Below are 26,947 nucleotides of genomic sequence, written 5' to 3' on the forward strand. Positions count from 1 at the left end.
AATATATCTGTTAGTCTGTAAGGTGCCACAGAACTTTGTTGCTTTTTACAGATCCAGACTAACACGACTACCCCTCTGATACTAAATCCCTTGAATTACTCTTGAGGAACATTGTCACTTAAATTTGTAAAATACTATCTGCGCTGTATATTTTCAGAAATAGACAGTCTATCGCTTAATTTTAAAAATGGTTACCAGGAGCCAATAAAACTTACAGCATTCTGACTTTAAATATGTTGGTATGTTTTTAACGTGTGCTGAACTGCCACAGTCTGGGTTGTGTTAGACTCCACAAGACATGATGGGGTGACCCAGTTTTTACTCCTTTTGGGTATGAAACAGCTGAGACTATTAGAAGTTGCATGTAACACTTGACATCATTGACATTCAATCTTATTCTGTTCTAACCTTTATAAAATGACCTTTCATGTTCACACAAAAGAAAACTGATACTATATTATGGGAATGTGTAACTTATGTCCCCTTGGTTCCAACTATAGTTTTAAAGCACATTTTTATAATTGTCTTGATGGTGTTTGTTTAATCAAGCACTTTCAGAAAAATTGGGTTAATGTTAATTAATGTTGAATGCTGATTGTCTTGTATTTGATCATCAAAGCAATGAATCTAAACATGTTCAGGAATGACACTGTCACTGACTGATTTGAACTGAAAGTCACTTCTACGTTCTGTATTTTTGCAGAAGCAGCTCGGTTTTTAAAAGAGAAAAAAAGCCATTCCTGCACTTAGTGGCCTGTGCTAGAAACAGAACATACATTGCTTCTTAATTATTTATTAGTTTTAATTTTAGTGACACTGCTCATTTTTTTCTACTGTTGATGTTGCTGCAACACCACCTAAGGACTCTAATCATAGACCAGTCACCCCCCATTGTGTTGAACGTAACAAAAAGACAGTCCCTGCTCTAAGGAGCTGGCCATCTAAATTGAAGACAAGTGACAATAGATGGAAATAACAGACAAAGGAAGCATAAGTTAACAATGAGACTATTCTGTTCATCAGGGTTGGCAGTAGTCTAAGCACACCAGGTGTCTACCTGTTGGAGAACCTTTTTTTGTGTGTGTGGGGATAACATGGCAGAGGAGAGTTTTTTATGGTAGGATTAGAAGAACAGGAAGATGACTTCGTGAAGCTCTTACAAGGAGAGTTACTTAACTTTTTTGTTTCTTTGTTTTGAATATAAATAAAAAGCAGTGAAAGCATATGCAAGTTTCCCCTAGTGGAGAGAATATAAGATGTTAATGTGATGTGAAGTACTTGCTTAGAACAGATTGATTGTTTTGTGGGGATGGGGGGAAACATTTGGATGTCTTTGCCTGTAACCCTTCTGAAATATGTCTTAAATAACTTCATGTATTTATCAGTTCTTGGGCATGCCTGGCATTTTAGTTTAATGCAGTGTTCATCATATAATATTATTACCATTTTCCAGTCAGCACGTGTCTGGAATGTATATGCGCTCTGCATCCTTCATTCAGATAACTTCAACCTATGGGACTAAATAAGCATTAAGAGATCTTGGAATTTTTGAAATTACAGATTAGACTATTGTGATAATCTTGGTGTGACAACCGTGTAAGAGAGAACAGTGCAAATGTACTGGTTTTGTAAATTGCTACAATGTTAAGCCAGGTCAGGTGAATTTATATGCATTCCATTACACATTGTGAATCTTTTTAGCTTTCAGTGTATAAGTAGACATTTAGATCTGTAGTACAGATCTCTACCGCTGTAGGTAATTTAGTAAATAGTAGCAATAGTAGACTATTATCTTGCCAAATTACCTCCGGCTCCAAAGCATGCAGGTGTTAATCTCAGTTAAACAGTTTTAAGAATTTTTTTATTCTTCTTCGAGTGATTGCTCACATCCATTCCAGTTAGGTGTGCGCGCCGCGCGTGCACGTTCGTCGGAAACTTTTTACCCTAGCAACTCCAGTGGGCCGGCAGGTCGCCCCCTGGAGTGGCGCCGCCATGGTGCCCAATATATATCCCTGCCGGCCCACCCGCTCCTCAGTTCCTTCTTACCGCCGTGTCGGTCGTTGGAACTGTGGAGCGCGGCATAGCTGTCCTCCACGTCCCTAGCTCTCCTTGTTTTTCTATCGTTATCTCTATTGTAGTTGTTAATTAGACTGTTAGTTAGATAGTAGTAGTTAAGTGTTAAGTAGTTGTAAATAGTTTTTCGCCGGGGGCTTAGCCCTTCCCGGCACCCGGCACCGGGCTCATGCCTGGTTCGCCGGGCTTCAAGCAGTGTGCGGCCTGCAAGAAGCCTATGCCCACGAGCGACCCCCACGACGCGTGCCTGAAGTGCCTGGGGGAATCGCATAGATCCGACAAGTGCCGCATCTGCAAGGCTTTTAAGCCAAGGACTAAGAAGGAGAGGGATCAAAGGCTCCGGACTCTCCTCCTGGAGGCGGCACTTGACCCGGCGGCTTCGCAGGCCGTGATGTCGGCGCCGGCACCGGATCGCACCGGCACCGAGAAGACTCCCCGGCACCGACCTTCTCCGGCACCGGGGACAGAGCCTAGGCCGTCGAAGTCCACTACTCCGGCCAGGCACACCCGAGTGGAGCGCCCGGCCTCAGCATCGGCCGCGGCGCCGCCGGCACCGTCGACTCCGGGTCCGTCGAGTCCGGTGCCGCCAAGCTCCCCCATGACATCTGGGGTCGAGATAGTGGTGCCATCTACACCAGAGACCTTCGCCTCGGCACGGGACCTCATAGCCATGACCGAGCCCACTCAGCTACCACCCCCGGTACCTCCGGTGCGGGTTGTGTCCAGAGGCAAGCCTATGATGTCGGCACCGTCCCGGGACTCTCGTTCTCGCTCCAGGTCCCGACGTCAAGGTCGCTCCAGATCCCGCCGCCGCTCGCAGTCCCGGCACCGCTCCCCTCAGCGGTACCGGTCGCACTCGCGGCGCCGGTCGACACCGAGACGGTCGCGGTCAGAGTCCAGCCGTCGTTACCGGCACCGCGAGTCCAGGAGCCGATCCAGACGTTCGCCGCACCGGTCGACCTCCCGGCGCCGAGCTGGTGGCAGGTCCCGGTCCCGGTCGACCTCCCGGTACCGAACCGGTGGCAGGTCCCGATCCCGGCACCGAAGCGGCGCCCGGTACCGATCCAGATCCCGGCACCGTGGCAGAACTCGGTCCCGCTCCCGGCACCGTTACGACTCCCGGCACCGGTCCCCGGCACCGAGACGATCGCCCGTGCCGGCCCGCGCGGACCATTACCATCCAGGGTCCGCTCCGCCATGGCCCTCGAGGCAGCCGTCCGTGTCTTCGCTGGCGGACAGTGGGTACGCGCTGGGCACCGACCGGCAGGCGGCGCTGTTCAGCGAGCCTCCACAGCAGGACGCAGCCCCACAGCAATGGGGTTTCTGGACACCCTGGGCGTATCATCAGGCCCAGGGCCCCCAACAGCTCCCTGCTAGGCCGGCGACTGCAGAGCGCAGGGCACCTGAGGCCTCGTTGTCTCGCCCCCCTCCCTCCCCGGATGGGGAGGAAGGATCCAAGCAACAGGACTCCACTTTGGCTCCTGAGGCAGAGGCGAGGGCCGAGGGAGACCCCCCTTTAGACACCTTCTTGCCGGGGGTCTCCTCATCTTCTTCCCTTGATGAAGCGGTGGCTGGGACCTCCTCCAACAGCCCCCCCCCGCTGGACCTCAGGGCGCACCAGGACCTCCTCCGGCGAGTAGCCCAAAACCTGAGTCTACAAGCCGAGGAGGTCTCGGAGGTAGAGGACCCTATTGTCACCATCCTCTCCGCAGACGCTCCCACCAGGGTCGCCCTGCCGTTCATACGGACCATCCAGGCCAACGCCACCACCATCTGGCAGTCCCCGGCCTCCATTCCTCCCACTGCGAAGGGCGTCGAGAGGAAGTACATGGCTCCTTCTAAGGGCTACGAGTACCTCCACGTACACCCGACTCCGTGTTCCCTGGTGGTCCAATCCGTCAATGATAAGGAGCGTCATGGTCAGGAGGCTCCAGCCCCCAAATCCAGGGAGGCTAGGCGGATGGACCTCCTCGGCCGTAAGGTGTACTCGGCGGGGGCGCTGCAACTCAGGGTCTCCAACCAACAGGCCCTGTTAAGTAGATACGCCTTTAACTCCTGGGTGGCAGCAGACAAATTCAAGGAGCTGTTGCCACAAGACGCTCGTCAGGAGTTTGCGGCCATCTTAGAGGAAGGCAAGAAGGTCGCACGCACGTCCTTGCAAGCCTCTCTGGACGCTGCGGATTCGGCTGCCCGTACCCTCGCGTCGGGTGTAACAATGCGTCGCCTCTCCTGGCTGCAGGTTTCCGGCCTTCCGCCGGAGCTCCAGCACACAATACAGGACCTTCCTTTTGAAGGCCAAGGGCTGTTTTCGGATAAGACAGACCCTAGACTAAAGAATCTAAAAGACAACCGCGTCATCATGAGGTCACTGGGGATGCACACTCCAGTGACGCAGCGCAGACCCTTCCGGCCGCAGCAACAGCAACAACAGCGCAGGCCGTATCTCCAGTTCCGCCAGCGGCAGGACCTTAACAGGCGCCGCGGCAGGAACGGAAGGCGCAGGCACTCGGGGAACCAAGGGGGCCAAAACCAAGGCTCCTCTAAGCCCCCGCCTGGTCCCAAGCCTTCATTTTGAAGGTGCGCCCGAGGGCGCAGTAACAGTTTCCCCATTGGATCCTTTCCCCCCGTTTTCCAACCGCCTTTCTTTTTTCCTCCCGGCGTGGTCCCTAATAACATCAGACCGCTGGGTCTTACGCACGGTGCAGTCGGGATACCGCCTGCAGTTTGTTTCATTTCCTCCTCCCCGCCCCCCTTCCTCGTCCCTCTTCAGGGACCCCTCTCACGAGCAATTCCTTCGGCAGGAGGTGCAGACGCTCCTCGGCAAAGGAGCTATAGAGGCGGTGCCGGAGAACGAGAAAGGCAAGGGGTTTTATTCCCGCTACTTTCTGATCCCCAAGGCCAAGGGAGGCCTCAGGCCCATCCTCGACCTGCGAGAGCTCAACAAGTACCTGGTGAAGTTGAAGTTCCGCATGGTTTCCTTGGGGACCATTATCCCATCCCTGGATCCGGGAGACTGGTACGCCGCCCTCGACATGCAGGACGCGTATTTCCACATTGCTATCTGGCCACCCCACAGACGTTTCCTTCGCTTCGTTGTGGGGTCTCTGCATTACCAATTTGCAGTCCTCCCATTTGGCTTGTCCACGGCCCCGAGAGTGTTTACGAAATGCATGGCAGTTGTTGTGGCGCAGCTTCGGCGCAGTCGTATCCACGTGTTCCCGTATCTGGACGATTGGTTGATTCGGGGCACGTCGGAACAACAAGTCTGCAACCATGTCCGTGTGATCACCGACATGTTCACCACTCTGGGCCTCTTGGTGAACACAGACAAGTCCACCCTGGCCCCCACACAAAGGGTGGAATTCATCGGGGCCGTCCTGGACGCCACTGTGGGCAGGGCCTTGCTGCCATTGCAGCGGTTCCAGGCCTTGTCGGCAATCGTGCAACGACTACAGACAGCCCCCCTGACGTCAGTGAGGACGTGTCTAACCCTGTTAGGCCACATGGCGGCCTGTACTTTCGTGACCAATTACGCTCGGCTCCGCATGAGGCCACTCCAGTTGTGGCTCATCAGTCATTACAGGCCGACAAGACAGCCACTAGATATGTTAATCACGATCCCCCAGAGGGTCTTAGATTCTCTCGGCTGGTGGCTGGACCAGTCAGTGTTGTGTGCGGGTCTCCCCTTCCACCCATCTCAGCCCTCGGTGTCCCTAACAACAGATGCCTCAGATCTCGGCTGGGGGGCCCACGCAGGGACCCTGAGGACGCAGGGCCTGTGGTCCCAGGAGGAGGTGCGGCTACACATCAACATGCGGGAGTTGAGAGCGGTCCGTCTTGCTTGTCAAACGTTCTGTCATCAGCTCCAGGGTCGTTGTGTCGCGGTGTTCACCGACAACACGACGACCATGTATTATATCAACAAGCAGGGCGGCACCAGATCCTCCTCCCTGTGCCACGAGGCGATACGACTCTGGGACTTTTGTGTAGCCCACTCCATTCACCTCATGGCTTCCTTCCTCCCCGGAGTACGGAACACGCTGGCGGATCGATTGAGCAGATCCTTCCTGTCACACGAGTGGTCCCTTCGCCCGGACGTCGCCCTCTCCATCTTCCGGAGGTGGGGTTATCCCCGGGTGGACCTCTTCGCGGCCAAGGGGAACAGGAAGTGCCAAGCGTTCTGCTCCTTTCAGGGCAGGGAACCCGGGTTGATAGCGGATGCCTTCCTCATCCAGTGGTCGACCCACCTGTACTATGCATTTCCCCCATTCCCGTTGGTCCACAGGGTCCTTCTGAAGGTGCGCAGGGACAGGGCTCATGTGATCATGGTAGCCCCGGCGTGGCCCAGACAGCACTGGTACCCCATGCTGCTGGACCTGGCCATAGCCGACCCAGTTCCCCTGCCCCTTCATCCGGACCTGATTACCCAGGAGCACGGGACCCTCTGTCACCCGGACCTGCAGTCGCTGCACCTAGCGGCGTGGCTCCTGCGTGGCTGACTGGCTCTGAGCTGCGCTGTTCCACGCCGGTGAGGGAAGTGCTCTTGGGCAGCAGAAAGCCGTCCACAAGAGCGACATATTTGGCCAAATGGAAGCGATTCTCCTATTGGTGCGTGGAGAGAAATCTCCGCCCTATGGAAGTTTCAGTAGCCAACATCTTAGACTACATTTGGTCCCTCAAAGGGCAAGGTCTGGCCATATCGTCGTTACGAGTCCACCTAGCGGCTATCTCCACCTTTCACCCGGGTGCGGATGGTAACTCTGTTTTTTCCCACCCGACGGTGTCTAGATTCCTTAAGGGGCTGGAACGTTTATACCCTAACGTCCGTCCCCCTGCTCCAACCTGGGATCTTAACCTGGTGTTGTCCCGACTCATGGGGCCCCCCTTTGAGCCGTTAGCTACTTGCTCCCTGCTTTACCTCTCTTGGAAGACGGCCTTTCTAGTAGCTATCACCTCAGCTAGACGGGTGTCGGAACTCCGGGCTCTTGTGGTAGACCCCCCATACACGGTCTTCCACAAGGACAAGGTGCAGCTGAGACCACACCCTGCTTTTCTCCCCAAGGTGGTCTCAGCCTTCCACGTCAACCAAGAGATATTCCTCCCGGTTTTTTTCCCGAAACCTCACTCCTCAGGCAGGGAGCAGCAGCTCCACTCGCTTGATGTCCGTAGGGCTCTCGCGTTCTACGTGGAGAGGACCAAGCCCTTCCGCAAATCCCCCCAGCTTTTCGTGGCAGTAGCGGACCGCATGAAAGGGCTTCCTATCTCCTCCCAGAGGTTATCCTCTTGGGTAACGTCCTGCATCAGGACCTGCTATGACTTGGCCCACGTCCCTACGGGCCGTGTGACTGCGCATTCTACCAGGGCGCAGGCGTCGTCGCTGGCTTTCCTCGCCCGTGTGCCCATCCAGGAAATCTGTCGGGCAGCGACCTGGTCATCGGTCCACACCTTTGCTTCCCACTACGCCCTGGTCCAGCAGTCTAGAGAGGATGCGGCCTTCGGATCTGCAGTGCTCCATGCCGCGACTTCTCGCTCCGACCCCACCGCCTAGGTATGGCTTGGGATTCACCTAACTGGAATGGATGTGAGCAATCACTCGAAGAAGAAAAGACGGTTACTCACCTTTGTAACTGTTGTTCTTCGAGATGTGTTGCTCACATCCATTCCACACCCGCCCTCCTTCCCCACTGTCGGAGTCGCCGGCAAGAAGGAACTGAGGAGCGGGTGGGCCGGCAGGGATATATATTGGGCGCCATGGCGGCGCCACTCCAGGGGGCGACCTGCCGGCCCACTGGAGTTGCTAGGGTAAAAAGTTTCCGACGAACGTGCACGCGCGGCGCGCACACCTAACTGGAATGGATGTGAGCAACACATCTCGAAGAACAACAGTTACAAAGGTGAGTAACCGTCTTTTATGTGCAAAACAAGGCATTGTTCCCTAATCACATTCTTGGAAAGGGCTGAACCTTTTTAGCTGAAACTTTCCCAAAAATTGAGCCTAAGGCAAACACCTGGCATGCAAAATTTCAGCTTGAATAGTTAGTTAGGCAAAGTTACAAGGAACCTTAACTGTGGGGGCATACCAGCACGGCCTATAAGAAACATAATGTGTTGGCATTCATTTATTATGCTATATGTTCCTCTTTTCATATTTGATTAATGTATATTCACAAAAGATTAAATATTTCAGAGAGTTTGCTGGACAATGGACAATGATAAAAGTAGATATTAAATGTCATGTATTCTTCTGAAAAAATCTTTAATAGGTTGGTCTTATGTTTTTTGTGATGGGGTAGGGGGTTTGTAATAGAAGTTTTTAGTTTATTGGTTTATATAGATATTAAGTTTTCCAGTTGTTTTTTATAATTAGATACTAATATAATTGCTTTTATTCTATTTTTTTATTTTATTTAAGTTTCTAAATATTGTATCAATTTTTGCTTGGCTTTTGCTTTACAAGATGTAATTACATCTAATCTTATTGATAGTTCAGTGAAAAACTAAGGTGACTGACTGAAAATACCTGATTACAATGTTTTATTGGGAAACAATGCATTTAGTTGTAGTTAAGGTACAAGACTGATTCCTAAAATGTTTAAGAACTCTGAAATATAACAACCCACCAGTTCATATGTAATGCCAGGCAGCTTGCATAACCAGAAGGAAGGCCATTTATTTTCTCAATGCTATTTGGCCTTCTTAAAATTTCCCAGCACCTTCAGCAGCCCATGCACTCCTTGAACAAGATCAGTTGCAGTAACAGGCTGCACTGTTCTATTTCAAGAAGTGACAAAAAGTTATTTCAAGAAGAGATGTTGGAGTGCTATTAAGGGAGCTAGAAATGATGCAAATGCACCTACTCTGGGAGCACTCTGCCATGTGGAATTTCACTGATCCTTTCAGTAGCACATCTACCACCCAGTCCCTAGTGAGATAGAGACAAGACACCAAAGTTTTTGTTTAACTTTATAGTAGGAAAAAGGCAAGGATAGCAAGTACATTCTTACAGGTTAGCTGAAGATAAAATTATGTTGAAAATATCCGTGACTGGAAGACCTGATTCTTTTTGCCCACCAAGTTTTTGCAAAATATCTCAGCTGAATGATTGTTTGCCAAAATACCTGAAGAAATCTCAAAGATATACTACGGTGGTCCTTCGGGGAAGGGAGAAGTTTAATTCTGAACGGCTTGCCCCTTTGTTTGCCAGTCCAAATGCTGAGTGTACTGTCTCAGCAAGATCATCTCTTGTGAGAAATTCTGACATGCATGGGAGTAGATCTTACATTGGCAACCTCCTTTTTTTCTGTGATCCCACCCTTATCTGTAAATGTTCCAGTTTTTTGTGGTTTCCCTTCCAAAAGACCTCTGTAGCTGACCCTTAGTTGTCTTGTAAATCTTTTCCAGAAAAGTGAGTATACACGGGAGTCTACAAAGCTGGAGGGTTGCCTGTGAATCAGATTAGACAGGGACTATTTTGTCAAGGCTCTCTCGGCTTCCTTGGCTAATTAGTTGAGACCCAAGAATGCTAACCTAGGTATTTATTTTTTCCTTTACCTTTTGAAAAGCATGGTAGGTTGAATGTTTCAGGATCAGATCAATAACATGTTTTGTTTTGAACTAACTTTCTTTAAAATATAGTACCTTTTTAAAAAATAGGATGGATCTGCTTCATCTTTTTATAAATAGCGTTCTTTTATGTATGGTTTTAGAGGGAAGATTATTTTTATCTACAAATTGTGTTTGTGACTCCCACCTCAGACCATATTATATACCATTCACTTTTGTTGTTGTTCTGCTTTTTAAAGGCAGATTTTCTTTTTTTTTTCCTGTTTTAATTTATGTCTTAATTATGGAAGGATCCTCATGTAGTAAGATTAGGTCCTGAAACATAAACTTTTGTATCAAAGGCCCAGTCTGAGGCCTGAAGCCTGAATCAACGTACTTCCAGGCATTGCTAATCAAAAGCTGGGCTGGGAACCAGAGGCAGGTGCCACTCACAGAAGTTGGCAAGAAGAGGGCTGCTAGAAGCAGGTGCATCCACATAGAAGTGCTAGTAAGAGGAACTTGTGCCAAGATGGCACCTGGACATCCTGATATGAGGACGCTCCACAGAGATAACAAGGAATAGGCAGGTGCATCTTAAAGACAGGGTCAGAAGGACAGCATGATGGATAGATCTGTTTGTTTGAAACAACATGATCAAAGGGAGAGACAGCACCCTAATGAGTCAGGCGGCTGTACCTCAATACATCAGTAGGGCTGAGTAATCTGTCCTGTAACTGTATAACAGTAGGTCCCAGAGTGCACATCTTTGGCCTATGGGGCAGTGGAAAGTCCCACCACTGACTGAGCCAGTCCATTGCCAGGGGACACAAATTCGTAGTATGTCTTGTAGAGTCGACGGGCAACTATTACTGTGCTTTGTTTGACAATTAACCTGGCTCAGGTTCCTTTGTAACTTACTAGAGTCTGTGGTCTTTGGGGGTTCTCTCGGGGTTTGCTGTGTCAGCTATCTACGCATAGCTGGGGCAGCACACAGAGGGAACATGAACGCGGCCAACTGCTATCATCGAACAAGAGCAGAGCACCACACCGGTAGCTACTGACAACACCTTATATTTGGAGAAAATAATAATAAACTCCATTTGTTCTGCTGCCTGCCTGATGATTGGATGGTAGGGAAGATATCCATCCAGTCACAGAACTGTAATCCTTAGGTGAATAACTGCTTCCCTTTTCAATAATTTAGGGACATGTTTCTTACAGGTGTGTTTTAGTGTACTCCTGAAAATGTTTGAATACGATGATCTGAAGCTGTGGGCTAGTACAGATGAATTGCGTAAAAAAAAAAAAAATAATTTTTTCCTCGCACTTGTGACTTTTTTAAATAAATCCTTTCTTGGAAACAAGGTACATGAAAGATTATAATATGAAAATAAAGATTAGTCATCCAGTTTGCAGTATTCCATTTTAATGTAAAGCTAATGTGCACATGCACACTCTTACATTTTAATTTAGTTTTAATTTTTTCTTTCTGAATGTGTCTCATATGCTTACTCCAATCCTTTCTGCTACAACAGAGGCTCTTAGGATGCCATAGCTTTATTCCATGCAAGGAATTTGCTTTGAGTGCTGACTTCATTGTCTGGATACAAAGTAGGTTTTCAGATGAGCTTTTAAAAACATGTGGTTTTACATTGTTTCTTTATAGCATCGATATATCCTCCCCTGCTGAACACTGTCTTCAAAGTGTGATTAAAGTGCACTCACTTGTGAAATAGAATTTTAAAGAATTAATGGCTAAATCAATGACTGCTAATGATGCTTCAAAGCATCACTGGGGCTTACTTCCTTTAACTGCCTACAACCTTTAACTGATGACATCTGTCTTCTAAATATGATCTTTAATGACACCACAGATAAAATATGGATGAACTCTGCTACATAACAATTCTTTATATAAATTGTATATTCTACATATTAATGTCCATTTCTAAACTAATATCTAACTTACTGCATGAAGCAATGATCTCTGCTAGTAACCTCTGATATTAACATTACTGAATTGTAGTTCATGTCCCAGTTCTTATTGCTCTTCTAGAGCACACCGGAAATGAGATTCAGGGTGCTTTTCAAGCGACTTTTTCAAACATCTTATTGTCATAGAAATTGGAGATGGGAAAAGACCTATTAGCTTAACTACTTTATTCCCTCAAGTGGAAGGAAGTGCCAACAATTAATATAGTTCCTGCAGAACTATAGTTCTTTTATATAAGATGAATTATGATAAAACTCTAAAGAATAATAAGTGTTTAATTTTATTAGTTTATAGCAAAAGGGAAGTAAATTAACATGAAAATATTCAGCCTTTGTGTGACACATATGAGTAATTGCCATGCTTTCTAAAACTGGCTTCTGTTTTTTGAATGGGAAAACCCTTCCATTTGAATGAGTGAATGTTTGAAAGGACATACATAAATTTTAAAAAACCCTGTAGATTGTTCATTTACTTTCTATGTTTTTCTAATCGGGTCTTCCTGGTTTTTAATAACTTTGATACTACAATGAGGAGCACAATGCTTATAAATATATTTTTAAAAGGTGCCTTATGTATATTTATAATAGAGTGCCAATAATGCTGAACACACAGAGTGATGTGGCCCCTCCTTACAGAAAGCAAAGTCAATTGTAATTGATTCCCAAAATACACAAACCTGAAACTTCATTCTGTTGACTGCTTTGGCCTCCCTTAAGTCTCAAGTTATGTGCCCAGCTTTGTTTATTTGTAAAGTCCCTTTCCATACAGAATTCATGTAAGGTGTTAGTTAGAGGAAAGCAATTTTGCACAGATTTGTAAACCATAAATCACACCAGATTGTTTTGATCCCCTTTTTTATTCAATATAAAGTATTAGTGGATGAAATACATTTTAATTTTAGTAAACGATTTATTATTGGAGTTGTAAAATTAATTCTTTTGACTCTAATGTGAATGTCATGTGCAAGCAAAATTGTTTGGAGGACAATAAATGAAGAGTAAAATCTGTTAAATTGTGCCTGCAAAGGTCCTGTAAACGTCACTGTTAAGACTGGGTTATTTAATATCTTCAAAGAGAGGTTAAAATATGGACAAGAAAAAATGTGATTTGACTTACACAAACCTGCATTTTTCTATCTGGTGGAAAATAATCAAAATTGCAGGGAGAAACTTGGTGGAAAGCAGAAATGCCATAGGAGAAATACTGTGGACAGTATTAAAAAAACAAACACAAAAATCTGCCATATGGCATTCAGTGTGGTTTATGGACTACGTATGCAGATGCATCAAGCCACAAGGCTAGGAGGTCCTAGGAATATATCATCACACCTTGATTGTGTTAATTTCTTAGCACATCTGTGTCAGGAAAATGTGGGGGAAAAAGGAGAGAAATAAAAAAAAAAAAGGGAATGGGGGACAAAGATAATTAAGAAGCTGGAAGATGAGTAATACTTGAGAAATAATTAAGGTTTGTTACACACTCAACATGCTTAACACACAGCCAGGGCAATGAAGAAAAGTAGTTACCTAACAGCAAAAGATACCCTGTAATCCTGCATGCACAGCCACACGTCCCCACTACCACAGTTACTGTATATCGTGACACTACTCCTCTGTCATTTGTCTTGCATAAACCCTATTTATCAACCTGCCCCCTCCTCACACAATTAGTTCTGGATGTTTTGGTGGTGTCGTTTGGTAAAGAACATGATGAAAGGTGGGCATCCATGAGGAGAGGATAAAAATTCACACGCCCACCCACCCCTGGTACCTTAATACGCTGAAGTTGAGCGCAGTACTCTTGAGTGAAGAGTCTCTGTGAAACTTACAGTTGTGAGCTAAAATAAATGTTTTATTGCTGCCTTATGCAGAGCCCTGGGCGCAAGGCTAGCAGCTGGGACCCGTGGTACGAGGAGGGAGAGGGCAGTTGGGATAGGGGGGCTGGTAGCTGGGATCCCGGGTGCAGGACAGCAGAGGAGTCCCACAGCTGGAGTTTAAATGTTAAGGAATACCTTACTGATCAGACTGATAGCTATTGGTTAACATTTTACATCCCTAGTGAGTGGTGTGATCTGTCCCTTGCATCGCAATAGGAGATTTACTCTGCAACACCTTAAATGTCAACATTAACTATTTTATTTCTGATTATTTTTGTTGTCAGCTACTGTGTTTATCCCACAATCCCAAACTGTCTCCAGTCATCTCCCAGCCACCAAAATTGCTACTCCTCCCAACATTACTTCTCTGGTGCAATGGAAACTGAAAATGTGGGAATAGTTTAGAATATGTAAATAACCAAGTGGCGGCTGTACTGATTACATTGTGTATTTTCAGAATTAATTGATTTAAAACCTCAATCTTTAATGATGCTGCTACAGAATCCAGGGATCTTATTGCCGATTCAGTACAGTCTCCATTGGAATATATGGACCTTGTTCACTGCAAGCTATGAGTTAATACAGGGAATTAATTTTACAAAAGCTGTAAATGGTATAAAACTACTAACTTGAGGTTAATGTTCCATATTTGGTAAGTTTATTAGACTTTTGGCATATGTGGAAGGAATGGTGTAACAGGAAAGAAAGATGTTTGAAATCTCTCTCAATATACTCCTGTAGCTTCCATTTTCATTAATGGGAGTTGCACATGTGTATTGATAAGAGAATAGGCATTACATAATTTTACAGAACCCTGCAACTCAATGTGCATATTCTGTTTTGAGTATTCCAGCTGATGTTGTAGGTGATGATTGAGGAGGAAATTGACAATAGCCTACTTGGATCAAAATACTCACAAGAAGATGGAATATTTGGGTCATACAGAAGTTAAGATGAGAGATGTGTGTTAATTCACCCAATTGAAATAGAAGTTACATGCTAATAGCACTCTTCAAAATGTGCTCTTCAAACTTAAAATATCTGCAGTTCTGAGATAAGTAAGCTGCATTGCAAGAGGATCTTTGGAACCTAAGTTTAGGGCTTGCTTCTATAGTAGCAAAAGCATTGTATACTGAGAAATATCGACAGTTGCAAGTCGCAACACTGGAAGGATAAAACGAGAAATTCGAGGATACCAGGGGAGGGGGAGAGTGGGATCTAGTATCCACATCAAAGTTTGAAGACATATTGGTGCTCTCTGAAATTACTCACCATACCAAAACATAAAAATAAAAGTGCTAACCCCACGCTAGCAGGTGAAACTCCACTGACCTTCCTGCCCTCTCACTCACTTCATTCTTTTCTCAGTCAGGAAGCTTTGCCTTTCTGTGAAATTCTAAGGCTTTTAACTCAGAATGGAACTTAGTACTTGGACTTTCCTCTCCCTGGAAACTACAGTTGAAAACATTTCTTCTTAATTTACAGTGGATACCATTTCTTAGTTTACCACCTTGAAAACTATCACAGCATGTTGAATGGCTAGTCTGGATGTGAAGGCACAACCTATGCACAGTAGTGTCTTCATGCAAACTACTTGGTCAAAAAAAAAAAATCCCTCATTGGGGAGACTTGTTAGTGATCAGAGGCCACTGAAAACCACAATGCTTGACAATATGAGAAATCTTGAAGTCCTAGCAGTCAGCCTTTTTTTCATAGATGATTTATTATGGTAGCACCTAAGACAGGTAGGCAATGAAGGCAGCACACGAGCTGATTTTCAGTGGCACTCACACTGTCTGGGTTCTGGCCACCAGACCGGGGGAATCTGCATTTTAATTTAATTTTAAATGAAGCTTCTTAAACATTTTAAAAACCTTATTTACTTTACATACAACAATAGTTTAGTTACATACAACAATAGTTTAGTTATATATTATAGACTTATAGAAAGAGACCTTCTAAAAACATTAAAATATATTACTGGCATGTGAAACCTTAAATTAGCGTGAATAAATGAAGACTCGGCACACCACTTCTGAAAGGTTGCTGACCTGATCTAACAGCACTAATCCTGAACCAGGATCCCATTTTGCTATACGATGTACAAACACAACAAAAGCAGTCCCTGCCCCAAAGAGTTTACAATCTAAGAGCTACACAAAGTGTTAAATCTTAATGAACACAAAGGATAATACTGCTTATATGGGGGAGTTGTATGTTCGAAGTATTGCATACACATTCATCCACGGAAAACCTCAGTCGGAAACAGAAGTAAATAGTAGTATTTCAATTTAGATATGGGGAAACAGAAGGACAAGGTGGAAATTATGTGCCTGAACTTGCACTGCAACTCAGTGATAGAGATAAAACTCAGGACTTACTCATTCTCTTGACCACAGTACCTCCTCTCAGCCAACCTCACATTTCTTCATGTTTGTTGTATTTTCTTTGAACTAAAAGCTGCAGTTAACCAAAAGTAGTCGTCTGTCCAGAAGAAGAGAGCTCTGGGCTTGGGGAAGAGCTAGATAGGGTGATCTGCAATTTATAGGAGCTACAATGTGGGCCTCTATCATCTGCTGTACAGGCTGTTCAAGAAAATCTGACTTTTTCCCAAACAAGCATTTACAGTTTTCCTGTAGATGACCCTAATCCTGCAAAGGTATACAGAAGTATTTAACTTTAAATGAGTGTCCCCACTGAAGTCAGTGGGAGTATCCATGTTCTTACTATTAAGTGCATCTATATGTTTACAGAACTGGCGACAAACGATGTTAAATTCCCAAAAGCAAACTCTAGATAGATCTAGAACCATTCTAAACATTTTAGTGTGTGTGTGTATTCATTAACGACCCGATTCAACGGCTATTGAATCAGTGGACTTTGGTCAGGCTCTAAATGTGGAGAAAACATTGTGATTGCCATTAATTTTCTATTTTTAATGAACCAACAGGTTACTTCTATAAAACAAACTTAGATTTTTGGTTGTGGAATTTCTATTATTTTGTGGTATTTTCTATTTTAATTGAAAAAGACGGTAAATCCTTTGGAGCAAGGACTATCTTCTCACTACACATTTGTTCAGCACTGAGCATAGGGCAATCCTGATCCTAAGTAGGGTCTAGAGAGGTTATTGTTGTACAAACAAATAATATTCAAATATTTTTGAGGTAGAAGTAAAATTCTTAAGGGTTGTTATCATATAAAATATTAATACAGTACTAACTTAATAATGCTCTGCTATGATAAATATGTAAACTTGGCTTTAGAATAGCTGTGTGCACTTCCTGGAATTCTGTGCATAGTGTGGTTATAAATGAGCACCAGGTTATTTGAGCAATCACCAGAACTGGTATCTGGAGTGTTTTTTTGGTCTGGCAACTGATTTTTGACAAATTTGTTAAACAGTTCACTAAAATGATGGGAAATTGTTCCATGTAATACATTAATGAATGGGAAGAATAAACCTAGCCTGCAGATTTGCCAATAAGAGAAGTGGACACAGACTTACACTGTTTCACTGCTGTATCTGTATCAGTTACCAAAGGTTCATTCCTTTGGAAATGTCAGTACCCAAGAATCTCTTCAGATCAAGCTGCAGGAATTCCTCATGCTTAGATAAGATACTAAAATGAATGACTGATAAATACAGTGTTATAAATATATTTTTAAAAATGGCTTTAAAACAAGCTCAATTCATTTTAAATGCAAATTAGCAAGGTTCATTTATTTATGCCCTTTAAAAATCCATCATCTTAAAAACGTAACACCACTTCCCATATCAGTAGTTCTTCTTCGAGTGCTTGCTCATATCGATTCCAATTAGGTGTGTGCGCGCTGCGTGCACGATTGTCGGAGAAGTTTTATCCTAGCAACACCCGGCGGGTTGGCTGTGGAGCCCCCTGGAATGGCGCCTTAATGGCGCTGGATATATACCCCCTGTCGACCTAGCGCCCTCTCAGTTCCTTCTTGCTGGCTACTCCGACAGAGGGTAAAGGAGGGCGGGTTTGGAATGGATATGAGCAACACATCTCGAAGAACAACAGTTACAAAGGTGAGTAACCATCTTTTTCTTCCACCATTTCTCTGTACCTTGCTGAGCTTTTAATGAGCTGAAAGGATCAAACCTAGTCTCTGCTCTCTTGTTTGTGTAGCAATATCACATCTGTAGGAAGAGCATTTGTTTAGCGCCAGCAGTATGTTTCTATGGTAGATAGATTTAGATTTCAGACAATACATCTTGCCAGATGATTTCTGGGCTATCCATATTTTAGTCCTAAATTACTGGAGGCAATATCCCTCTCAGATTATGGTCACATTGTTTGCGTAAAAACAATGGAAGAGGCAAAAAGGGGCTCTGACCTGGAATGAAGGATATAGTAACAGAGTAGCTCCCTTCCCTGGAACCCTATGCTCATCCCATTGGAGTTCATATGGGTCATTGCTTATGGATCTGAGGGTGAAAGATTGAAAGGGAGTAAATTGGGAGAGTTTTTCCTGCTGAGCCTACAGATTTCCAATTAGATGTCAGTTTGAAGTAGCACATACTTCCATGGTTCCCTTACGTGCCTCCTGCTACTGCATAGCTGCAGAAAGAAATTCGGAAACAATACAGTTCCTGAATGAGAGGGTCAGCCTTCTATGCAGTTATGTGGGTCTGTAGGATTGATTGCCTGATCCCAGGGATCAGTTGGATTTGCAGTCTTGCCTCCATCTCTACCTTTGTCCCTCCAACCTGTATCACTTACCCAACTCCTCTGCCTTGTTTTTCGTTTTTTCTCCATAGAAGAGAATAATCTAATCTTGAGCTCGTAAGTGAATAAATTGTCATATAAACAACAACATTATCATAAAGAACAATTTACAAATCAGATCAATTGTAAATCTGAGCTGCAGTATGTATGTGGATTCCACCTGTACGTGAGAAACATGGTACAGCTCAGAATATGTGTTCTGTAGGTATGTTCCAGGGAACTACAGTGGAATCGGAACAACCCATGTGGTTGAATCCATTGAATGGTGTGAAAACACTGTTGAAGGTACTGTGTCAGTAAGTTGGCTAGTTAATAAGGAAGTAGTTAGAATATTCAGTGTTTTCTTCAGAATTGGTTTGGGAAGTGTATGGACAATAGCTGCCCCCCACCTCCCGGGGCAGCGGCCCACCCAGGCCCCATGTTCCTCCCGTCCTCTGCAGCTGGGGCAGGGCTGTGCTACCAGCTCCTGCCTGAAGGGGGAGTTGCCGCTGCCCGCGGGAGAGCGGCAGGGACACGCTCCCCACTTAGCCAGCTCCCTGCCCCTCCGCACCCTGGTGGCAGAACAACAGGTTGGTTACCGCCCCCTAGGGAGGTCAGGATCCAGCCCAGGACGCTGCCTCAGGTTTGAGCCGGGGTCCCAGCATTATGCTGCCCCATATGTTTTGCCACCCCAAGCACTTTCTTGTTTAGGTGGTGCCTAGAGCCGCCCCTGCTTGGAACATTTTCTTTTCATTCTCAAAGCCGACTCCTCTCATTTTCTCTAACATGGTTAACTTCTCATATGCTTCTCTCTCTCTGGCACCTAAAATACTGTGGGCTTACCTAACATTTAGTTTGTGGCAAGCTGAGATGTGACTCTAGCCTGCCATGCACTAGCAGTCTGTGTGGGACCTGCTGGCATGCACTAACAGTTTGTTAATGAACTTTTAGCTGCCCTGCTTTGAAACAAGAGTAGATATTGTCCACTAACAAACTGTTAGTGCACATCAGTGAGGTCCCATGTGGCCCACTAATGTGGTAGATTCACACCTCAGCTTGCCGTGACAAACCCTGTATCTGTAAACTGATAGTGAAAGAGCACTTTGAAGCCATTGCACAAATTATAAGTCGCTTTTTTAAGCTACAGGAATTTAATGGTTAGTTTGACCACAATGCATATTCTATAGTCTGAATGTTACCCAGTGGCCACACGTTCTTTTGATTTTTCATCTTGAAAACATCACTGAGTATAGCAAAGATCAAACAAATAATGTGAACCTTTCTGTAAGACCTTGAAAAGGTTTCCTTTATCCTCTGGATTTCTTAGTAGTAGAGCATGTATGATTACAGTAATTATTGATGGGTTTATTTTTGCTGCTTTGAACTATCCAATTTGTCCATCCATTCTCCACCTTTATTACTACACAGCAAATGTAATCTCATTGTGGGTCGGTCTCTCTTGCTCTTTATTTTTGTGTGGTTTCTATTACTGTACTTCAAGATGAAGAAGTTTGTAGTGTCTCAGGATTAAGAGACTTAAAGATATGAATGTAGCATTTTGGGAATTGGGAGGGAGTGGGGGATGTGTGATTTTAGTAAGGCAGATGATATAAAGCAATAACTGAGGAGGTAAATTGGGAGCATTTTACCACCTTAAAAATAACCACATGAGATGTCAATACTTAGAGAGCGAGGTTATGTTGATTCAGTGTAGAGTCATAATAAGCATCACTTTCACTTGGGTTGATTAGTCTTTTATTAAAAGATGTTTTCATTATGTTCTGTATGATGCACCTAGAAGAGGAATGCTGGTCTTGTAATTATGGCATAGAACTTGGAGCAAGGTAATCTCTTTTCTATCCCTGACGCTCCTTGCAAGAAATTCAACCTGCCTCAGTTTCCCTTAGTAAAAATAGGTGTAATACTCCTGAGTGTTGAGAGGCTCAGTTCATTAACATTTGATATTCTTTTGATGGACTGCACAACAGAAATGCTTTCAGCTAGGTTAATGTGATTTAATCTGCTATGTGATGCATACATTGTAGTAGTGCAACTTCAAAGAACTATTTGAGTTTGCTCTTTTAAATAGAACGGGCTCTAAAGTGAGTATTTCTAACAATTGCATTGAAGTATTTAAAGATCAATTTAATTTATATTAAATTTCTCTAACGCACTACATGAATAGTTTAATACAAGTGAAAGTTTTATATGTTCACTTCACAGTGGAAAACATATTTAGCAGCACTTCACATCTGTGGAGCACAAAATGACTTAGAAAAGCAGTGGGAAACAGCTGCAGAAATGCTAATTATTTGTCCAAAGTTACACAAGTCAGTAGCAGAACTAGAAATAGAATCCAAGTCTCCTCATTTAGTTGTCCTCTGTCCTGCCCACTGAACCATACTATCTTGCCACTGAAGTATGCTGCTTTTTAATATGTATTAGGGTTATCCTAACTTGTTAAAATTGCACATTCACTCAGATAGTCTGTTTATATGACTTCATGGGTTTTGGCAGCACTGCCATGTTTTGAAACCTTGCTCTGTTAAATCAGCACATCCAATAGTTTCTTGTAGAGCACCTGTTTAGGCCAGTTGGCTTTATCCTTGACAAACTATTGACATTCTATCTAACTTGATTTTTCCAGTTTATTTTTATAATCATCTTTACTTTCACTATGCAAGTGTTGTCCTTGACGTGCACAATGTAAACAGAAATGGAGAGCTTTATGGTTTTAATTTTAGCTCAGAGCTGTTCTGTCATCATCTGTGTTGGAAATTACATGTAGAACAGGAATATTTAAATTCTGTGCAGTAAGCTTGTAGGTTCATTAATACATGTAAGATGCCAAAAGAGCCATGGATAACTTTGTTGTGGGCTTTTTTAAAAGTACAGCAACAGGGGTGGTAGGAGGTTCCAAAAATCTGAATTTAGAGATGCCGTTTTGTGTACAGTACAGTAATAAAGCTAAATGCATGTATTCCAGAGGATGAGCTGGCTCTGCAGAATGGTAATAGGACACTAAAATCTCTCTCAACCAGCTCATCAATTCTGTTTTCATCTATCAAAGAAGTGAGAGTACCGCGGTTATTTAGCTTATTTCATAATCTAATTCTCCATGCTATCCAGTCAGTCATGAAATACTTTATTTGGTGCTGACACACTGTATTTTTAATGTGAAGATATATTTTGTTCTTTACTTTCTCTGTTCTGACTGCATAATCACTCTCTAATATTAGAATAATGAAAACATATTGAGCACGTAGAAGGATTTGAGGGTGCACTAACTGCCTTAAAATTAAAATAAAAAAAAAAGGAAGGGGGCAGGAAATTCAGCATTGTTTTTCTTATGCTTATTGTAATGTTGCTTTTTTGAGATCAGTTGTCCTTGTTTTGCATTTTTAATAGTAGTATAATATTAAAATGAATTGCATTCATATTGCAGGTCACTAACACTGACATTATAATTATTATGAATGCAAGTTGATGGGACAACTTCTGCTGGAAAACATCTTCCCCTCTATTGGTGCAATAAGCAGCATAGGTGCTTAGTACTTGTTAAACTATCAGTTGCAAGTGTCCCCCAGTAAAGGAATCCAAACAGTTCCACTGTCAATGTAGCAAAGTTTCTGTCCTGGAAGGAGATGGTTGCTATTGAATCATAGCATTTTCTTTATTGTATGTCATCATTATGCTAATGAAGACATTTGAGATGTTTGGTTTTTCAGCTATCGTTGTACTAAACGTTTTACAGCACAGTTAGAAAGATGTGGTCCCTGCCCCCAAAGAGTTTACAATTTTATTTTAGATGTAACCTATCAATCAAGGCAATAGAGTGAAAGGTTGACACTGGTTTTAAGACATTTATATTTTTGAAGACTCAAAATTATTGTTTTAGTTTTGTTTGTAATAGTAGAGAGAGATGTGAATAAAGAATTCAGAACTTCAGACACTGGGGTGAAAAGTATTCTGTCAAGCATTCCATACAAAGACTATAAAAATATATATTACCGTGGTCCATTGTTCACTCAGTACATCAGCTGTATAGACTTGCAAGGTTCTTGTTGGAACTGCAAGGGATCCACAATAAATCATTCAATCCAAGTAGAGGGAAAATCTGCCTTGAAAGAGGGCTCAGCCAGAATATAAATCCAGAACCCCTTTTATTCTGTGTTATATTCGATTATAAAACCGTGTCTCTGCCTAGAGATCAGGATGATCTGAAAAGTAAATTCAAAGCCTGAGGCTGCAAGCACCATAAATAAAATGATTCCATAGGGCTTTGGTCTCTGTTATAGAGCAGTGCTGTTTTCACAAGAGCCACTAATTGCAGCTTAGTTATCATAGTAAGGGCAGACTTTACTTCTTTACCACATCTGTTTAGAAACTAATATAGTTAAAGCAGTACAAGCCCTTTGTCTTTTTATGTGCAACAGAAATAAACTGTGCTGATATTAATACCTGTATACTGGTGATGTTGCATCCATGTGCTTTAACTATATCTGTTTCTAAACTGATGTAGTTAGAGGTACGAAAACTGCATGTAGATCAGCTGTAACATGCAATGTGGGTCTTCAGAAGGGGGATTGAAAGCTTAATCAAAAGGCTCCAGGTATGATGAATCACTGCATCTCATAAGGTAAATACTTCACAGTCATTGAGAACACCCTGTCACTTGTTCTTAAAAAATATATACAGTGATATTTTAATTTTCTTTTGGTAGAACATTAATAAGCAAGCTCTTAATATGGGAGTCAATTGTTTACATTTCATTCACATCTACCCAGACTGGTTGTTTGGCTGACTTAGCTGGAGAGGAGCAGCACTCTATATATGTGGCTCTTTAAGAGGCTATAAAATTTTGAAGTAAACATGACTGGGTAGTTACTTAAGTTTAGCTTTTAAATGCATGTAGTCTACTCTATGCGCAATGCCAGGAGTCCAGTGGAGTATATGGGAATACACTTGTGGGAGTTTTTGATATGTTGCATTGACAGCAGGTTATTAGAGGAAACATTAGCTAAAACTTGTTAGTAGTGCAGTTGTATACAGTGGCCTACGAGAACCTTTTGGAGGGACATAGTAGAAATATAATAAATATTTTGCTGAAGTCCAGGAACCGTGCCTGCCAAGTAGGGATGATTGGCATGTGTGGGGTAGAGTCTAGGCTTAGTAAAATATTAGTACAGAGTTGTCTCTGGTTCCACTGTGACCTGACTTCTGTTTGCCATTTCCCCCGTTCTTTTTGGTTTAAAAATGAACTAATAAACATTTTTTTCCTTTCTGTTTTATTAACAGACTAGAGACGACTTCCTGGGTCAAGTGGACGTGCCACTTAATCATCTACCAGTAAGAGATGTTTATATGCTCATACATAATGGATCTCAAATTAAATATGAGCCGATAATGTGGTGCTGTTGTGAAAAAGGCTAATATCATTCTGGGGTGTACTAGCGGGAATGTCGTGTGTGAGACGTGCGGTAATCATTCCATTCTACTTGGCATTGGTGAGGCGTCACATGGAGTACTGTTTTAGATGCCACGTTTTAAGAAAGTTCTGGACAAATCAGAGTCCAGAGGAGAGCCAGGCTCAGAAAACCTGATCTATAAGGAAAGGTTAGATATATTGGGCATATTTAGTCTTGAGAGAAGAAGACTGAGGTGGAGGGAGTTGATAAATCTTCAAATACGTTAAGGGCTGTTGTGATCAATTGTTCTGTATGTCCACTGAAGGTAGGACAAGAAGCGCAGTGGGCTTAATCTGCAGCCAGGGAAATTTAAGTTAGATGTTAGAAAAAGCTTTAGAAGTGTAAGCCTGGGAGGATGGACTAGATTAGAAGTGATGTGCCAAGTCTTCATTTATTCACTCTAATGTAAGGTTTCACGTGCCAATAATGCATTTTAACGTTTTTAGAAGGTCTCTTTCTATAAATCTATAATATATAACTAAACTATTGTTGTATGTAAAGTTTTTAAAATGTTTAAGAAGCTTCATTTAAAATTAAATTAAAATGCAGAGCCTCCTGGACCAGTGGCCAGGACCCGGGCAGTGTGAGTGCCACTGAAAATCAGCTCACATTCTGCCTTCAGCACATGTGCCATAGGTTGCCTACCACTGGACTAGATAAACTTTTGATGATCCTTCCAGCGCTACATTTCTATGATTCTGTATTCCTCCTTGTCAGGGTCTTATGTGAGAAACTTTTACATAAATGTTACACAGACTTTTCTCTCTACCGAAGGTGTAATCCCGTCTCTTTACAGCCACCATTGCTACAGCAGCAACTTTAGTAGCTATCAGGAGAGTGTGAGGCACCACAAACTAAGGAAAAGTTCGGTGGCCCCACAAGTCACAGCAGCTTGGAGACATTTTCCTCCTTGGGAGTGTTGGGCCTGGAAACAGGGTAGCTAGAGACTCTGCAGGCTGTCATCCATTTCTGTTGCTTCTTCCTTAGCTCTACCTCGACTATTGTGTTTAAAATGGTGACTGAAATGCTAGCTCCCAGTCTGGTCATTTCTCACTTAACTACTGTAATGTTCTTATAATCGTCTTCTGGTCTCTTTCCACACTATTGCCCCCAGTGTTTGGAACAATTTTCTTTCCTGTGAGCCAAGCAAACTCAGTCTCCTCCAAGCCTTTCCTTAAAAATCACTGCTTTTACTTTGCTTTCTATTGCTGACCTAACACAACTCCACCACTCCTAGGCTTGTGTTTAATCCTATAAATGTGTGCGTTGTCTATATTAAGATCATACACCATTTGGGGCCTGGAAAATGCCTAGCATGTTTTGAGCACTACTTCAGTCCTAGTGAGAGCAGTAGCCATAGGCTGCGGTAATGAGAACAGGGCTGTGTTAAGGGGGAGTTAAAATGGTTCCAGTGCAACCAGGTCTGAAAAGGGATTTTTTTTTTTTTAAACTTCACTCGTTTCTTCCATTATGGGGCCCCAGGCTTCTCCATTTCATGCCCCAAATGGTGTATTTGGGGGCCACATTTAGTGCTTCATTGATATCTACACCAAAATAGGGGAGGGCTTTTGTGGAGATGAGGTTGCAGTAGGATGTCCTGGCGTTGGGGCAGCGGGAATTGGGCGCACTGTGAAATTCAGTAGGATTGAGATTCTCTCAGATATGGGAAGGTCTGTCTGCGGATAGGGAGTTGGGGATGCAGTGAAATTCACTGGGACTGGGAACTTTGAGGATTTGGGGAGTTCTGTGGGGACACGGGCCTGGTGGTGCAGTCAGATTCAGAGGGGTTGGCATCGCTTGGGATGCAGTGGGATTTGATGGGGTGTGAAGTCTCTCTGGGGGTGGGGGTACAGTGACAGGGAAGTTGAGGAAGGGGCTCTCAATCCTTGGGGTCTGTGCTGCAGCTGCTGTTTTTGCCCCCCCATTCCTGCTTCTCCCTGCCCCACCCCATTCCCTCTCTTCTGGGCTCAGCTCAGAGGCTATCCCTATAAGATGCTGGGTGGCTAGGGTGGGAGGACCTATGCCCCTTCCAGCATCTCCTGGCCCCTCCCCAGGTTCTAGGGCTGCACCATCCCTGCCCAGAGCTGCTACCTCTGCTCTGCTTCCCCATGAATGCAGGCATTTCCCACTCCCTGTTTGGGTGGGCCAATGAGTGGCAGTACCTGTCCATGGCAGGGTGGAGCGGAGTCAGGGTAGCTGTATGAGGTAGAAGCTCTTTGCAGGCCTCAGTGAGCCTTCTCGAGGTTCAGAAAATATTGGGGGGGTCTTCTACCCCCATCCCCACTTCAAGCACAGGTTATAGCTCCAAGATTCACGGAGATACTAGCTAGATCTTTCACCAGCTACCGTAGTCAATCCAGACCTTGCAATTAATTTGTGAAGAGCTTGATGGGTAAATTCTTATGGTCAGCTGTGATTTCCAACATGAATATCTGCAAACACAAGAGTGATGCTCACAAGCTGCAGCAGGCCCGTGAAAAAGATCAGAGAAGTTTGAGTCTACAACATTGCGTGAAATGTGCAAAGTTCAGCTGTGTTCCAGATGAAAAATGTGCAAGATGTTTCTGCTGCTTTTACTTCTGAGCCTTCCTTAGCTAGTGAGGATGTTCATTTGGGTTTCAGGTTTGAGTGCCACAGTATCTGATTCTAGACACAGAAAGTTGCCCACTACTTATGGACATGGACAATGAACGTGGTTTGATTATTGAAAGCATGGGGCAGAATTTTGACTTTGACAAGAAAGATCCAGCTATTTGGCTCCAAGTGATGGATTCTATTGGCCTGGTTTTGGTAGAAAACTGTCCCATTGTTAATTTACAAGAAGACTTTTTGCCTAGTGAATGCTAAAGAAGGCAAGTATTAAAATCGTGGTTCTTTATCAAACACCTGATGGGAAATTACACCACTGATCTTGATTCATGTACAGTTAGTCTTGCCACGTCGTTCTGTTTTGCTTCTTTGCTTTTCCAGCCAAATTCATCATCTTCCTTTCATAAAACTGCATTCACAAACTTTTTCCACTTTAGTGTACAAATTTGCCAATACAAATGTACAAAGAAATACATGGAGGCAACCACTCACTGGATGGAATTTGCAGAATGATTGGAAAAGGTTCTCACAATTGAGAAAGGTATACAAACCTGCTATAAGTGCAGAAGATCATGTGGTGCCATATTTTACATCATCTTTTGCTTTACTTAGGATTGAGAGATGAGAAATTAAACAGTCCTCATAGTGCTAACTTTTGGAGTTTACTTGAAATGCT

General features: G+C 43.8%; 1 protein-coding gene across 12 annotated transcripts in view; it reads left to right on the forward strand.

The window, feature by feature from the left end:
* Nucleotides 1-26,947, forward strand: part of NEDD4L (NEDD4 like E3 ubiquitin protein ligase) — a 359,045-nt gene that overhangs the window by 223,421 nt on the left and 108,677 nt on the right. For all 12 annotated transcript variants that reach the window (XM_050944652.1, XM_050944654.1, XM_050944655.1 and 9 more), the window contains one exon: nucleotides 23,513-23,563. In XM_050944652.1, coding sequence (XP_050800609.1) covers nucleotides 23,513-23,563 — 51 coding nt within the window. The remainder of the gene's footprint in view (nucleotides 1-23,512; nucleotides 23,564-26,947) is intronic.

This window comes from Gopherus flavomarginatus, chromosome 3 (genome assembly GCF_025201925.1).
Source record: "Gopherus flavomarginatus isolate rGopFla2 chromosome 3, rGopFla2.mat.asm, whole genome shotgun sequence".
NCBI lineage: Eukaryota > Metazoa > Chordata > Testudines > Testudinidae > Gopherus > Gopherus flavomarginatus.